The 17,650-nt window shown below is 37.3% G+C and overlaps 1 protein-coding gene across 17 annotated transcripts in view; it reads left to right on the top strand.

The window, feature by feature from the left end:
• The window catches only part of PIKFYVE (phosphoinositide kinase, FYVE-type zinc finger containing), a 222,236-nt gene that overhangs the window by 140,885 nt on the left and 63,701 nt on the right, over window positions 1-17,650 (top strand). For 10 of the 17 annotated variants that reach the window (XM_064373093.1, XM_012446210.3, XM_012446207.3 and 7 more), the window contains 4 exons: window positions 921-1,039; window positions 1,743-1,914; window positions 10,603-10,810; window positions 13,234-13,323. The exons of 1 other annotated variant lie outside the window; for it this stretch is intronic. In XM_064373093.1, coding sequence (XP_064229163.1) covers window positions 921-1,039; window positions 1,743-1,914; window positions 10,603-10,810; window positions 13,234-13,323 — 589 coding nt within the window. Of the gene's footprint in view, window positions 1-920; window positions 1,040-1,742; window positions 1,915-10,602; window positions 10,811-13,233; window positions 13,324-17,650 lie in introns of those variants that run through there. 6 more of the 17 variants (XM_012446220.3, XM_064373095.1, XM_012446215.3 and 3 more) reach the window with 3 other exon arrangements.

Genomic DNA, 17,650 nt, shown 5'->3' with positions numbered 1-17,650 from the left:
GCCTTAGGTTATAGGTTGAAGGATTTAAGCTAATAGGATGTTCATCCTTTTTGTCAAAACATCTTTGCTTCATCCTTAGGTTTGTAACTGCCAGAGATAGGCAGAAACTTTGGTTGTAATTTTGGTCTAAGTTAAGGAAATAATAGGTGACAACTTTGGTGGGCATAACCTATTTTGGCCACAAGTCTAGAATTTGGGCTTATTAGTGATAGATTTGGCTTCAGTATTGCCATGTCAGGTATAAATGATCCTTTCCAATTTGGAGCTGCAGGGTTGGGGAAGTGACAGGGAGGGATAGGTTTGGAATTTTAGCAATTTTTCTGGCAGTTTTAATCTGCTTGGACCATTGGTCAAGTTTTATCATGGCAAATTACCGTTCTGGATGTTGTGAGGTCTGTCAGAATCTTTGAAGGCTGGACTATTAAACATTTTTCTGATCACTTTCTGCATGAGACTTGGGATATGTGGTCTGCAAACAGAACTGAACTGTTTGATCCTATTGCTTATCTGTTTGACTTTAGGGACCAAGCTAAGTTAACCCTCCCTGACTGCTTTTTCTTCTGCTAAATTTCTAGCAGGCATTTATTATAGGTTGGACCAAAGAGCTTAAGAAGTCATTAATGAATTTTGGACCATTTAAGTGATGTTCCCATTCCAGGCCTGAAAACCATCAGTGGTCTCAGACAGTGCTTGTCTTAGGCAGCCTTTACTTGCTTGTAAAACAGCATTTTACATGATAAGAAATACTTTCAGTAGCTTCTTACCCTTATAAAGACTCGTTTTAACTCTCAATTCATAGACCTGGATGGGAGAACATAATATATGCTAACAATAAGAGATAGTTTCCATCACATATATACCTTGTTGTTTATAGATACTAGGGACTATTAACAAGGTTGCTTTTTTTTAATCCAACTCAGACACAAGAAGGAAAGCAGAACCTACCTTTGGAGGTCATGACCCTCGTACAGCTGTTCAGCTTCGAAGCCTCAGCACAGTATTAAAACGCCTCAAGGAAATCATGGAGGGGAAAAGCCAGGTACTGTCTAGAGGCTTTGGAAGATTACTTATGAAGCACTTATGGGGATCATGCCATACCTACTGAAGATGGCATAAAGCCACTTTAAAGAAAGTTTAAGTAGCACTTCCTCCAGGTGTGAGCACCCTATTTTTATACATAGTTCTTAATTTTATTGTAGTCTAATTTATCAGTTTTCTTCCCTTTATGCTTAGTGCATTTTGTGTTCTGTTTAAGAAGTATTTATCTAGTTCAGGGCAGTAGATATTCTCCTATGGTTTCTTCAAGAAGCTTTATTATTTCTATCAAGTATAGGGGTCAGGCTTTCATTTTTCCTCATGGATGTCCAGTTGGATATAGTACCATCGTTTTGAAAAGACCGTCTTTCACTGATTGCATTATAAATTTCATCATAAGTCCATATGTGTGTGAGGGTATGTCAGGGCTCTCTTTTCTGTTCCATACCTTTATTTTTTTCTATTCTTGTACCAGTACCCTGTCTAAAGTTATTGTAGCATTAGAATAAGTCTTGATGGCTGGTAATATAACTCCTTCAATTTTGTTCTTCAAGATTGTCTTGGTTATTTTGACCTTTTGTATTCCCATATGAATTTTTGAATTAGCTTGTTATTTTCTGCAAAAGAAACCTTTGAGGATTTCATTTGCCATTGCATATTAATAATCAGTATTTTCAAGAAGCCTTCACACATTTTTATTGTTATAGGATAGTGACCTGAAACAATACTGGATGCCAGATAGCCAATGTAAAGAGTGCTATGACTGTAGTGAGAAATTTACAACCTTTAGGCGCAGACACCATTGCCGACTATGTGGGCAGATTTTCTGCAGTCGTTGCTGTAATCAAGAAATCCCTGGAAAATTTATGGGCTATACAGGTAAATGCATTTTATTGCCAGTTTACAATTTTTAAAGGTCATAACTGTAAAACACTTATAATACAGGGTAGTATTAAGCCAATTTTCATTTTGAGCTTTATGTGTAAGACATGGGGACACAAAGGTGAGGGAGACATAGCTTTGCTTTTAAGAACTTTACTATTGAATAATACAGTAGATGGGACTGATGATAAATAACTAGAGTAAAAATGTAGATGCTAGCAAAAAACTATAGGAACATTAAAACTTATTAGACAAGATGGTTAGAGTAGATTACTAATTTGAATCACTGTGAGAGTTTTCATTTTACAAAGTACAGATCTTCCTTGACTTACATGACACTGTGCTTTGGTGGTGAATTGTGTCTTACTCAGATTCTTCCATAAGGAACATAGTCAAATTTCAGCAATACAGAAAATTAAGTTGTTTGTTGAAACAGAAAAAAGTGAACAATGGTGTGTTGATTTATACATTGATTTGAGAGTGGAAGGTAGGCAGAAATTATCTGAAAAAGAACACCCCTAACATCTCTCTCATGTTATTTTTGTTATTGTGAAGATCTTTCTGTCTACTCATATTTTCTACTCAAACTACTACAGAGTTCAGAATCCCATTATCTGTCACCCAGAATCCCATTAGCTTTTATAACAGCTTTTTTGTTTGAAAATTGTGTTTTTTTTTTTTTTTGGTAATATTTCAACTTTGATTTTAGATTCGTATTTGTTACATGGGTATATCTAGTGATGCTGAGATTTTGCCTATGATTGATCCTGTCACCCAAGTAGTGAGCATGATATCTAATAGTTTTTCAAACCTTGCTCCTCTCCTTCCCTTCTGGCTCTAGTAGTCCCCTTGTCTATTGTTACCATCTTTATGTACTCAGCGTTTAGTTCCCACTTATAAGCAAGAACATGCAGTGTTTGGTTTTCTGTTCTGTGTTAATTTACTCAGAATAATGGCCTCCAGCAGCATCCATGTTGCTGCAAAGGACATAATTTTGTTCTTTTTTGTGGCTGCATAGTATTCCATGGTGTATATATGCCACATTTTTTTAATCCTTTCCACCATTGGTGGCACCTAGGTTGATTCTGTCTTTGCTTTTATGAAAAGTGCTACGATGAACATAGGAGTGCATGTGTCTTTTTGGTAGAATGATTTATTTTCCTTTGGATATACACCAAGTAGTGGGATTCCTGAATCAAATGTAGTAGTTCTGTTTTAAGCTCTTTGAGAAATCTTCAGCTGCCTTTCACAGTGGTGAATTAACTTACATTCCTGTCAGCAGTGTATAAGCATTCTTTTTACTCTGCAGCTTTGCCAACATTCATTTTTTGACTTTTTAGTAATAGCCATTCTGACTGGTGTAAGATGGTATCTTATTGTGGATTTGATTTGCTAATGATTAGTGATGTGGAGCATTTTCTCATGTTTGTTGGCCACTTGTAGATATTTTTTTGAGAAGTGTGTTCATGTCTTTTGCTTAGTTTTTAATGGGGTTGTTTTCTGCTTGTTGAATTACGTTCCTTATATATTCTAGATATTAGATCTTTGTCAGATGCATAGTTTGCAAATATTTTCTCCTGTGGCTTGTTTGTTTAGTCTGTTGATAGTTTCTTTTGCTATGCAGAAGCACTTTAGTTTAATTAGGTCCCATTGGTCAATTTTTGTTTTTGTTGCAGTTGCTTTTGAGGACTTAGTCATAAATTGTTTCTCAAGGCTGATGCCCAGAATTGTGCTTCATAGGTTTTCTTCTAGGACTTTCATAGTTTGAGGTCTTACATTTAAACCTTTAATCCATCTTGAATTAATTTTTGTATATGATGAGACATAGGGGCCAGTTTCATTCTTCTGCATATGGCTAGCCAGCTATCCCAGTGCCATTTATTGAATAGGGAGTCCTTTCCTTGTTGTTTATTTTTGTTGACTTTGTTGACGATCAAATGGCTGTAAAGTGTGTGGTTTTATTTCTGGGTTCTTTGTTTTGTTCCATTGGCTTACGTGCCTGTTTTTGTACCAGTACCATGCTGTTTTTGTTACTGTAGCCTATTCCTATGAAACTACTAATGTTTTTTTCACAAAATTGGAAAAAACTATTCTAAAATTCACATACAACCAAAAAAGAGGCTGAGTAGCCAAAATAATCTTAAGCAAAAAGAACAAGGCAGGAGGCATCACATTTCCTAACTTCAAATTGTACTCTAAGGCTACAGTAACCAAGATTACAGTTTTTAAAAGACTTCTTTCCTTTAGTTTCTCCCTACCTGTAAAATGCTAATTTGGTCATGTCAAGATATTTCCTTGCATAATACTCCTTCAGAGCTCCCATTACCCTCAGGATAAAACCTGTCTGTGGTTGGTATGTTAGTTTCCTAGGGTTGCCATAACAAAAGTACCACAGGCTGAGTGGCTTAGAACAACAGAAATGTATGTCTCAGAGTTCTGGAGGCAGAAGTACCATAATACAGTCAGGGAACAAATGTAGGGATTCTGTTAGTTTTCTATTCTAACTCTATATTCTAGAACTGGGGAAATAACCATCAAGTGAGTCTGGAGACTCACTAAACTCACAATGAGATGGACCTGAGCTAAAGCTCCACTGATCACCTGACATCTGTAAGCCCCTACTCTGACAGACAGACCAGAGTGATATTTTGGAATGACTGTCAGTTGAGAGTGAGTATCTAATAACCCCTGAAAAATCTGATCATTCATTTCCTTCTCCTCAATGTCTGATCGCCTTAGTAAAAGCATAGGTCTCTTTGGGAATGACTAGTAGAAAGATTAACAGAATACATTTCTGGCAGTGTAGTGGGGTTCTTCCTCAGTGTAGTGGGGTTCTACCAGTCCCCTCTTTATTCAAGGAGTTTTGGGTCATCTATAAATGGCTCAAGTCTGGGAATTGATTGAGGGGTCATATGACTATTGGATTCAAGTTAGACTTATAGCTACTTGATGTAGAGTTGTTTCCCTTATACAAATCAAGTAAGAATTTTGTTGACAGCTCATCTGTGTCACTTGTGGAGACATTATGATCAACCAGCCAATGCCGTAGGTCTCTGAGTCAGGCTATTCTGATTACTGCTTTGATTCTGTTGTCCTTTACAGTAACCATGCCCACCTTGTCTTTGGTGATTAAAGTGCTACCGGTTGGCCCCTGCCACTCTGGGATCCAGTGATCCCTGTTGCATTTAGTTTTCCTGACCCAGTAGCGGTAGTTCCTGCTGTAATTTCTGATCTACAAAGAGCAACGACAAAGCTTTTTAAGGTTGCTGGGCCTCCCCTCACAAATTTATTTCTCGTAGTCGTGGTTGAAAGGCGTATCCTTCTTGAGTGAGTCAGCAAGTCTTACCTGGTAAAACTACTTTTAAAGTTTCAGTCTCCCCTAGCCTTTGGATGCCTTCCTCTATAGTGTACTAGGGCATTCCTGACATTTCAACCCCATTTAGTGTAAGCCACCTTTTGGTGTGTGTTTCAGCCAGTCATCTAAACACACTGTTGGAGACCCTTTTAGCCCCTTGAGCTGCAACGATAAATATAGAATCTGCTTAGTGGGCCCATATCAGTAAATTCAACTTGATCCAACTTTATGTTCTTTGCACTGTTATCCCATACCTTCATTATCCACTCCCATATGTATTTCCTGGGTTTCTATCTGTATAAATTGGAAAAATCATGTAGTTCTTCTAGAGGTAGTGCACCTTCTCATGGGTCACACTTTGTATCTCACCTTTCAGGGCCTGCTGTGATATGAGTTTCTTTTTAGGTCTGGCAGCAAAGAGGAGTAGTAGAAGTAGATCTGAGTAAAATTAGCAGGGTCTTGTGAGGCAGCTAACTCAGGGGAGGTTATTACAGAATATCTGGTCAAAGCAAGGTTAATCTTCTCAAATGAGGTGGAAAGACTGCTTCTGCTGGCAAAGAAGATTCAGAATTTTGGTGTTTAATATCCCCAGCTTCATCAGGATCTTCCTGTATATTTCTGCTTCTTCCCAATCAGTGCCCTCACTTTAATAGCAGACAAACTTCAGGTTGGTGATTCAGTTTGTGTTTTAATTCAGCCACTTGCAGGATGAGAATGGCATTTTGATTTTTAGCACTGTTAGCACTGAAGCTGCAAGAGGTAAGGCTTTCTTTCAAGGAAGACATAGAAACTTTCAGATAATTTATACAGTTCTTGAGCCGGGAATTTGAATCCCTAAGGTAATCCATTTCATTTTTCGCTTTTGTCTTAATGCAATTAGGAGGAACCAGCCTATGTCATTGTATTTGTTAGCTTGACAAAACTGTTCTAAGGTATTAAATACATGGTCACCCAGAACTTTGCCTTTTGTAAGTGTTAACATTTGATGGAGTATCTATAGGTGATATTTTACATGTCTTTGTTGCCACATTACACAGTGGACTGTCAATGTTCTCTTTACTACTGGAAACAGAGTCATTAGTGCCTTTAAATCTCATCAGCATAGAGAACCCATTCCAGAAATCTAAGAACCAATTCAGAAAACTTGTCCTTAAGATTCCGTTGCTCTAAAACCATTCTTGGTACCAAAATATGTATCAGCATTTTCCAGAGAAACAGAACCAGTAGGACACACACACACACACACACACACACACACACACACACACACACACATTTATATAGAGAAGTTTGTGTTTAACAGTTGGTCAAATGATTTTGAGGACTGGCAAGTCTGAAATTCTCAGGGCAGACCAGTAGGCTGGAAACTCCTACAGGATTTCTGTCTCACAGTGTTGAAACAGAATTTCTTTTTCTTCTGAAAACTGTAGTCTTTGTTCTTAAGGCCTTCAACTGATTAGATGAGACCCACTCACATTCTAGAGGACAATCTGCTTTACTTAAAGTCAGCTGATTGTAAATATTAATCATATCCAAAAAAATACCTTCATAGCATCTCAGCTAGACCAAACAACTAATCTAGCCAAGTTGACACATAAGGTTAATCATCACAAATGGGATAATATAGCGGTCCTGAACCTTTTTGGCACCAGGGACCAGTTTTGTGGAAGACAGTTTTTCCATGGACTGGTGTAGGGGACAGGGGATAATTCTGGGATGAAACTATTCTACCTTAGATCATCAGGCATTAGATTCTCTTAAGGAATGTGCAACTGGGATCCCACACACATGCTGTTCATGATAGTGTTCACGCTTCTATAAGAATCTAATGCCACTGCTGATCTGACAGGAGGTAGAGCTCAGGAGGTAATGCTCGCTTGTGTATGGCTTTTGCGCTGCTTGCTTGCCACTCACCTCCTGCTGTGCGGCTGGGTTCCTAACAGGCTATGGATGGGGAGCGGTACATGGCCCTGGGGTTGGGGACCCCTGGGATAATGTATGCCAGGCACAATTATACATTGTGACCTTAAATAAATGTAAATACCTAGAAAAATGTCTAGCACATGGAAAGGGATCAATGAACAGTAAACTATTGTTATTGATGGTAATAGTAATAGTATCTGCATCTGTTATGAAGCTTTTTGATTATATGTGTGTTGCCTCCGGTGGACTATGAGTTTTTTGATGCAGGGCTGTATCTCATCAGTCTTTGTATTCCCATCACACCATACAGGCATGTGCTTAATAGGCTCTTGATGATGAAAGTTGTTCATGGAATGAAAACTTTTCTGATCAGGTTTGGCTCTATTTATTGATTTGACAGTTCTAGTTCTAATAGCTGACTGGGTAGGGGAGATTTCCTTTATAGTGTAAGAAACAAATGAAGTCTTTGTTGTTGTAAATCGAAAGTCTTTCCGTAGGGAGTAATTTCACTTCTTTTTTCTTTTTTTTGGAGACGGAGTCTCGCTCTGTCACCCAGGTTGGAGTGCAGTGGCGTGATCTTGACTCACTGTGACCTCCACCTCCTGGGTTCAAGCAATTCTCCTGCCTCAGCCTCAGTAGCTGGGATTACAAGTGTGCACCCAGCTAAATTTTGTATTTTTAGTAGAGACGGGGTTTTGCCATGTTGGTCAGGCTGGTCTTGAACTTCTGACCTCAAGTCATCTGCCAGCCTCGGCCTCCCAAAGTGCTGAGATTACAAGGTGTGAGCCACCATGCTCGGCTGTAATTTCACTTCTGAGCTGCAGTTCTACTTTGGTCAGCTGAGAGTAGTATGTCCTAGCACTTTGATTTATCCTGGATTGTAGTTTACTTTTTTGGGGTAGAGGGTAGGGGGTGCTGATTAAAGTGGCTATATTTTTCTTTAGAGTTTTAATAGGTTTCATTTGTTAAATTGTGTTGGAAATTAGTAATACAAGTGAAATTTTGATTTTTACATGTGTAATTTTTTTTGTTTGTTTGTTTTGAGACGGAGTCTCACTCGTGTCACCCAGGTTGGAGTGTGGTGGTGCAATCACAGCTTACTGCTGCCTCAACCTCCTGGGCTCAAGCAATCCTCCCACCTCAGCCTCCTAAGTAGCTTGGACTACAGGTGCATGCTGCCATGCCTGGCTAGTTTTTGTATTTTTTGTAGATGTGAGATCTTGTCATGTTGCCCAGGCTGGTCTCAAACTCCTGTGCTCAAGCAATCTGCCTGCCTTGGCCTCCCAAAGTGTTGGGATTACAGGTGTGCACCATCTTACCTGGCCTGAATTCGTAATTTAATAAAACTGAGTAGTATATAATAGTAGTCTTAAAATGAAAAAGTAAAAGGCCATTTTGGTAGTGATTATGGTAAAAACACAATACAGTTAACTTTTAGAAGTTTTTTATTTTGTATCACTTCAGTGTTCTAATATTAGAAAATTTTAGGTAGAATTATTAAACCACATGTTATTAGTAAGGTTTAATTATTTTATCTCGTTTTTTAATACCTAAAATGTTGTAGAATCACTCAAGACATTGTTATAGAAAAATAGGGTAGAAATGCAAGCTTATATTTGGGCAGGACCGCACTTTCAAAAAATATTTATTTAGAAGTATCAACATTGTTTATCTTCCCAAGAATATTTCATATTATCTATCCTTTTTTTTTTTCTGAGACGGAGTTTTGCTCTTGTTGCCCAGGCTGGAGTGCAGTGGTGCGATTTCAACTCACTGCAACCTCCGCCTCCCGGGTTCAAGCGATTCTCCCACTGCAGCCTCCCGAGTAGCTGGGATTACAATCGCCTGCCACCACGTCTGGCTAATTTTAGTAGAGATGGGGTTTCACTGTGTTGGCAGGCTGCTTTCGGACTCATGACCTCAGGTGATTTATCCACCTTGGTCTCCCGATGTGCTGGGATTACAGGCCTGAGCCACTGTGCCCGGCTCTAACTTTTCTTATAAGAATTCTTTCATAGTTTTTACTCCCATATATTATACTGTACGTAAGCCCATTTTCTATTTGCTTTTGAAATTCTGTGGAGGGCACTCTTCAGGGCTTCACAATAAAAACCTTAATAGTATTTTCCTCCTTAATTTGCCTGTGGAAAATATGTTGTTTCCGTTTGTGTTGGTTTATTTATTCTATTGAAAATGTTTTTCCTTGAAACTCATGTCTCTGTTAGATTTCTTTTTTAAAATTTTATTGTATATATGTTTATATTTTTATAGAGACAGGGTCTCAGTATGTTGGCCAGGTTGTTCCTGAACCCTTGTCCTCAAGCAGTCCTCCTGCTATGGCCTCCCAAAGTGCTGGGATTACAGGTGTGAGCCACTGTGTCTGGCTTAGATCCCTTATTTCATTTTTACGACCTGGACAAAAATAGTCTTTTAAGCAAAGTTTTCTAGTATCATTGGGATATACATTAAATTAAATTAATTAATTAATTAATTAATTTTTTTTCTAAGACAGGGTCTTGCTATGTTGCCCAGGCTGGAGTGCAGTGGCTATTCACAGGTGCAATCCCACTACTGATCAGCACGGGAGTTTTGACCTGCTCCGTTTCCGACCTGGGCCTGTTCACCCATCCTTAGGCAACCTGGTGGTCCCCTGCTCCCAGGAGGTCACCATATTGATGCCGAACTTAGTGTGGACACCTGATTGGCATAGCGCACTACAGCCCAGAATTCCCGGGCTCAAGCGATCCTCCCACCTCAGCCTCCCGAGTAGCTGGGACTACAGGCACACACACCGCACCTGGCTAATTATTTTGAGATGGAGTTTCGTTCTTGTTGCCCAGGCTGGAGTGCAATGGCACAGTCTTGGCTCACTGCAACCTCCGCCTCTTGGGTTCAAGCGATTCTCCTGCCTCAGCCTCCCAAGTAGCTGGGATTACAGGTATGCGCCACCACACCTGGCTAATTTTTATAGTTTTAGTAGAGATGGGGTTTCACCATGTTGGCCAGGCTAGTCTTGAACTCCTGACCTCAGATGATCTGCCTGCCTTGGCCTCCCAAAGTGCTGGGATTACAGGTGTGAGCCACCATGACCAGCCTGGGATATATATTTTAAACTCGTTATAAATGTTTGTGATAGTTTGGACACCTGGATGATTTATGGCTGTTTTTTTCTTTTATTTTAACTTTTAACTTTTTAATTTTAGTGCCAGAATTCAAAGTGGCTCTTAATTGTGTATAATAGAGCTAACAAAATTATTTCACTTTTGAAAATTTTTTTTTGAGAATCTGTACTTGAAGACATTTCCCTGTTATTAGGTGAACTGTTGACCAGGGAGTTAAACAGTTATGCCAAGCAATATATCATGCTATCTTTTCCTTCATTTTCCTTCTTTTTTTTTTTCTCCTAGGAGACCTCCGAGCTTGCACATATTGTAGAAAAATAGCCTTAAGTTATGCTCATTCCACAGACAGTAATTCTATTGGGGAAGACTTGAATGCCCTTTCAGATTCTGCTTGCTCTGTGTCTGTACTTGATCCAAGTGAACCCCGAACACCTGTTGGGAGTAGGAAAGCCAGCCGTAACATATTTTTAGAGGATGATTTGGCCTGGCAAAGGTATTGTCCCTTAAATATAATTTTATTTAAAATCCTCTGACCTGTGAGTGCTTTCAGTTAACACTTACCTTCTTTGAATTATTTCCTGTCAATTCACTATGTTCTCCTTTTTCCTTGGTTTGCCTCCAGAATGTTTACAGATGTTTATGGATAGTGATGATATTGACTAATTAGAATGTAAGCTCCATGAGAGGAGACTTTACACCTTTCCTGTCACTGTCCTACCTCAGGCACCAAGAACAGTGCATGGCATATATATAATCTTGATAATATTTGTTGAATAGGCAACAGGAGTCATTAACATTATTAATTTCTAATGTAGCCTTCCATGAGAAGAAGAATGCTCATACAATTTGTATTCATATTTCCAAATTAGATTAGATTTTTTTTCCTTCTGAAGGATCACATCATGTTTTTCTGTAAATATACTGCACTGCCTAGTAGTAGAGGGTGCTAACTCTTGGAAGTTACCTGGAATTATTTAAATTAGAATCTTAGTTTTATCAGTTTCTGATTTTTAAAAATTATTAGTTACTATTTTTGAGATGGCCTTGCTTTGTCACCCAGGCTGGAGTGTAGTGGTGTGATCATAGCCCACTGCAGCCTGGAAACCCTAGACTTGAACACTCTTTCTGGCTCAGCTTCCTGAGTAGCTAAAACTACAGGTGCATGCCACTGTGCTTGGCTAATTTTTTTTTTTTTTAAGATATTTTTTTAGAGACAGGGTGTTGCTGTGTTGACCAGGCTGGTCTTGAACTCCTGATCTCAAGTAATCCTCTCACCTCAGCCTCCCAAAGTGCTGAGATTATAGGCATGAGCCACTGCACCTGGCCTCTGAGTATTTTCTTTGGCTGAATTATTTTGTTAAGCGTAATACCAAATCTGGCCATTTCAAAGAGCTTATAGTTTTGACTAACATCTCTCTGATAGGTTAGTTTCTCAGTTACCCCTTAAAGAGATTGATAAATTAGTATGTAATGAACTTAAGTAAAGTAAAAAATGAATTAATTACAGCTGCGTTCAATATGTATGAATCTCGGACAAAGTGGAGTAGAAAAGAAAATCATCTAATCGTGTAACTATTAAAATTTAATTTATATAAAATTTAAAAATACACAAAACTAGTATACTTTCTAGGGACACAAATGTGGTAAAACTTAAAGAAAAGAAAGACAGCGATGTGAAATTTATAGCAGTGGTTTCACTGAGGGCAGAGAAGGGAAGGGATTAGGACTGGGTAGGGGAATTTCCCAGTCAGTGGTAGTGTTCTTTTCTTACATTAGTTTTTATTTATTTATTTTGAGATGGAGTCTCTCTCTGTCACCCAGGCTGGAGCGCAGCGGCGATCTTAGCTCACTGCATCCTCCGCCTCCAGGGTTCAAGCGATTCTTGTGCCTCAGCCTCCTGAGTAGCTGGGATTATAGGTGTGTGCTACCATGCCTGGCTAAGTTTTGTATTTTCAGTAGAGATGGGTTTCGCCATGTTGGCCAGGCTGGTCTTGAATTCCTGGCCTCCAGTGATTTGCCAGCCTCCCAAAGTGCTGGCACTTTGTGTTGGCATGAGCCACCATGCCCAGCCTTTTCTTATATTGCTTGATGAGTACTTTGGTGTTTATGGCATTGTGATTCTTTATACTTTACATATATTTTATAAATTTTAAAAATTGATTCTATATTATAAACATTGATTCTACAAATTAGAGATTTTTTAAGTTTTTGCTTACTTTTGTTAGTAATGCTTTTTAGTTGTGACTGGCCCTGTTGTAATTGGCAGATGTGATTTAACAAAACAAATCAGGTAGGAAAGCTTCCTGAGAGATGTACAATAGATGTCAAAGGTAGAATAATAGGTTCTGTGCTATTAGGTTCTGTGCTAATTGCTTAATGTTCATTCTCTTTTAGTCAGCATATCTCTGTGGTAGGCACTGTTTTCTCCTTTTGGCAGTTGTGGATGCTGAGGTTTAGAGAGATTAAATAATGAACTCAAGGTCACACAGCTAGTAAGAGGTAGAGCCTGCACTTGGACCTAGGTTTGTCTGACTCTATGATGCTATTCTAGTGGGTTTGGGGACTGAGTATAAAATATTTGAACTCAGATTTCCCTCCAAAATCAGTTATCATCTTGTGTTTGTAATGTGAGAAGTTTCATCAGTCAACCATCCATCTAATTTTATTTATATTCCATGTACTTAGAAACTTTTAAAAATTGTCCTTTTGGCATTTTGTATTCTTAAGAAAAAAGCCATGCACTGCAAAAACTGTTATTCATACTGTTTACACCCTAATTAAAGGAAAAACCAAAATGACCCATAATCTCATTATTGCAGGGAAAAAGCCTTAATCTGCTTTTAATGTTAAAGCACCTCACTGAAGTTCCCTCTTACTGTCCTGAATTATTTCAGTATTTTCCTGTTTTCTTTATAGTTTGATTCATCCAGATTCTTCAAATACTCCTCTTTCAACAAGACTTGTATCTGTGCAAGAGGATGCTGGGAAATCTCCTGCTCGAAATAGGTAAACTGACAAATGAAAACAGTATTCTCTGATGTTTATTTCTTTTCATGCTAATAAGAAGAGCAAATGGATTAAAATGGTGGGATTGATTGTCATATACTTTCTTAGCTCTAAAAGCTGAATTAAACTAGTGTTTTCTTTTTGGTATTCAGCTCTTGTTTCCATTCTCTCAGTGACTCTTGGCAATATTCTCCACTGACTTTTGAGTTTGGAACCTACACTATCCTTTCTCTTCTAGTTAAGTAAGATATGAAGGATGTGAGGGAATGAGCCATGTGGACATTTTGTGGAGGAGGACATTTTCTGGGAGGAAATACACCTGGCAAGGAATAACAAGGAATCCTATGGTAATGGAATAGAGCAGTCTTAGAGTTAATCCTGAGGACTCTGTCATTTACTCTGAGTGAGATGGGAAGCTGGGAGAGTTTTACATTTTTTGTTGTTAATTTTTAATTGCTTTGAAAAAATGTCAAATTTGCAGAAAAGTTGCAAGGACAGAAAAATGTATCTTCATCTATTCTTCATTAAGATTTGCTAATTTATATTTTGCCCTTTAGCTTTCTAATTTTTTCTTTTTTAGATTTTTATTTATTTTATTATTTTTTAATAAATTATAGAGATGAGGTTTCACTTTATTGTTCAGGATAGTCTTCAACTTCTGACTTCAAGCAATTCTCCCACTTCAGACTCCCAAAGTGCTGGGATTGTAGGCATGAGCCACCGCACCTGGCCATCATTTTTTATATTGTATATACATATGCATATTTTCTGAACCATTTGAAAGTTGCAGACATCATTATCCTTTATATTTTCTTAGTTAATAAAGTTTATTTTTTATAGCAGTTTTAAGGTTCATAGAAAAAATTAGCAGAAAGTACAGAGAGTTCCCTTATAGCCCCTGTCTCCACACATGCACAATCTTCATGACCGTCAGTGTCCTCCACCAGAGTGGCATATTTATTGTAATCAACGAACCTACTTTGACACATCATTATCATCCAAAAGTCCATAGTTAACATTAGAGTTCACTGTTACTGTTGAATATTCTATGGGTTTGGGCAAATGTATAATAACATGCATGCATCATTGTTGTATTCTACAGAATAGGTTCTCTGCCCAGAAAGTCTACTGGGCTCCCTCCTATTTATCCCTTCCTCTCCCCAACCCATACAATCTTTAATCTTTTTACTGTCTCCATAGTTTTACTTTTCCCAGGATGTCATATAGTTGAAATTATACAGTGTATAGACTTTTCAGATTGACTTCTTTCACCTACTAATAAGCATTTAAGTTTTCTCCATGTCTTTTCATAGCTTGATAGCTCTTTTCTTTTTAGTGATGAATAATATCCCGTTTTCTAGATTTGTCATAGTTTATGTATCTACTCACCTACCGAAGGACATCTCGATTGCTTTAAGTTTTATCAGTTATGAACAAGGCTGTTATAACATCTGAGTATAGGTTTTTTTGTGAATTTAATTTTCAATTTATGTGGATAAATACCAAGGAGCATGATTGCTGAGTCCTATGGTAAGATTATGTTTAATTTTGTAAGACACTGCTAGACTTTCTTCCAAAGTGGTTTTACCATTTTGCATTCCTACAGCAATGAATTAGAGTTCCTGTTGTTTTACATCCTCATCACATTTGGTGTTGTCAGTTTTGGATTTTGGCAGTTTTAATGAGTGTGTTGTATTATCTCATGTAATTTTACTTTTCTGTATTAATCTTGTATCCTGTCACCTTACTATAATCACTTATTCATTTCAGGAGTTTGTTAGTTCTTTTGGATTTTCTGTATGAACAATCTTATCATGTGTGAACAAAGTTTTCTTTCTTCCTTCCCAGTCAGTGTACCTTTTATTTTCTTTTCCTGGCTTATTTCATTAGCTAAGACTTCTAGTCCAGTGTTGGAAAGGAGTAGTGAGAGGGTACATCCTTTCCTTGTTCCTGATCTTAGTGGGAAAGCTTTGAGTTTTCTTACCATTAAATACGCTATTAGCTGTATGTTGTTTTTTGTAGATATTCTTTACCAAGTTGGGGAAATTTCCTGTATTTCTAGTTTACTGGGAGTTTTTATAATGAAGGAGTGTTGGATTTTGTCAAATGCTTTTTCTGTATCAATGATATGATTATGTAATTATTCTTCTGTAACTGATTGATGTGATGAGTTATATTAATTGATTTTTGAATGTTGAGCCAGGCTTGCATACCTGTGATAAATCACCAAGTGGTGATAAATCCCACTTGGTCGTGGTGTATACAGTTTTTTATACATTGTTGCATTGGATTTGTTACTGTTTTGTTGAGGATAATAGGCTGTGGTTTCCTTTTCTTGTTATGTCTGTCTGGTTCTGGTATGAGGGAAATGCTGGCCTCACTGACTGAATTAGAAAGTATTCCCTCTGATTCTATCTTCAGGAAAATTTTGTAGAGAATTGACATATTTCTTTCTTAAATGTTTGGTAGAATTCAGTGAATGAATTTGGGCCTGGTGCTTTCTGTTTTGGAAGGTTACTAATTAATGATTCAATTTAAGAGAAATAGGACTATTTTGATTTTCATTTCTGGTATTAGTACTTTGGGTTTTCCCTTTTTTTTCTTAGCCTAGCTGGAGACTTACTGATTTTATTGATCTTTTCAAAGAACTGGCTTTGTTGATTCTCTCTATTGATTCCTATTCTCAGTTTCATTGACTTCTGCTCTAATCTTTATTATTATTTTTCCTGTGTTCACTTTGGATTTAATATGCTTTTTAACCTCTTTGTTCCCTAAGGTGGAAACTTAGATGATTGATGATCGATTTTAGATCTTTTTTTTTTTTTTGATTTTTGAGATGGGGTTTCACTATGTTGGCCAGGCTGGTCTTAAACTCCTGACCTCGTGATCTGCCTGCCTCAGCCTCCCAAAGTGCTGGGATTACAGGCGTGAGCCACCTCACCTGGTTTTAGATCTTTTTCTTAAATGTATGCACTTGGTGCTATGAATTTCCCGCTAAGCACTGCTTTCGTTGCATTCCACAAATTTAGATAGGTTGTATTTTAAATTTTCATTTAGTTAAAAATATTTAAAAATTTTTCTTGATACTCTTCTTTGACTCATTTTTATTTTTCACAAGTGTGTTGTTTCATCTCCAAGGATTTTGGGATTTTGTAGCCATCTTTCTGTTAATTATTTTCTAGTTTGATTCAGTTTTGGTTGTTGAAGGCAGATATTGTATGTTTTCTACTCTTTTAAATTTGTTATGGTGTGTTTTATGGCCCTGAATATGGTCTGTTTTGGTGAATGTTCCATGTGACTTGAGAAGAATGAGTCTTCTGTTGTTGGATCAGCAGTCTATAAGATGTCCAGTATATCCACCTGATTGATGGTGTTGTTGAGTCCAGCTCTGTTGTTACTGATTTTCTCTCTGCTAGAGATATGTCCATTTCTGATAGAGGGGTTAAAGTCTCCAGCTGTACTAATGGATTCATCTGTTTCTCCTGTAGTTCTATCAGTTTTTGCCTCATATATTTTGGTACTCTATTGTTAGGAGCTTACATATTAAGGATTGTTATATCTTTTGGAATATTGATTTCTTTATCATTATGTAATGTCCCTCTTTATCTTTGATAACTTTCCTTGCTCTGAAGTCTGTCTGAAAATTAATATAGTTACTTCTGCTCTTTTTTTTTTTTAAATAAGTGTTAACATGGTATATCTTTCTCCATCTACTTACTGTTTTTCGTGTATCCTCTTGATTTCATTTAAAATTTTTAAAAAATTAATTTTTAAAATTTACACATAATTGTACATATTTATGGGATAAATAGTGACATTTTGACCATTCGCTTATTTTTTAATATGTATGTGTCTTTGTATTTAAATTGGATTTCTTGTACAATGTATTTTTGGATCTTGTTTTTTGATGCGTTCTAACCATCTCTGTCTTTTAGTTGATGTATTTAGACTATTGACATTTAAGGTGATTACCGATGTAGTTAGATTAATATCTGCCATATTTATTACTGTTTTCTACTTGTTGCCCTTGTTCTTTCTTCCTGTTTTTGTCTTCCACACCTTTTCCACCTTTATGTTTTTAATTGAGCATTTTAAATTATTCTATTTTCTCTTTTTAAAAGCATATCAGTTGTATTCTTTTTACTTTTTTAGTGATTGCCCTAGAGTTTGCAATAACTTACAGCTAATCCACATTTACTTTCAAATAATACTATACTACTTCCCAGTTTTTCCCTCCTATTTGTTATATCATTGCCATTCATTTCACTTACATATAAGCATGCATACATACGTAGTTGAATACATTGTTGCTGCTATTATTTTGAAC

Source organism: Aotus nancymaae, unplaced genomic scaffold (genome assembly GCF_030222135.1).
Source record: "Aotus nancymaae isolate 86718 unplaced genomic scaffold, 86718_ANA_hifiasm-v0.15.2.pri h1tg000008l, whole genome shotgun sequence".
Classification (NCBI taxonomy): Eukaryota; Metazoa; Chordata; class Mammalia; order Primates; family Aotidae; genus Aotus; species Aotus nancymaae.
The sequence above is the reverse complement of the archived record's forward strand: the minus strand, read 5'-3'. Positions and strand labels throughout refer to the sequence as shown.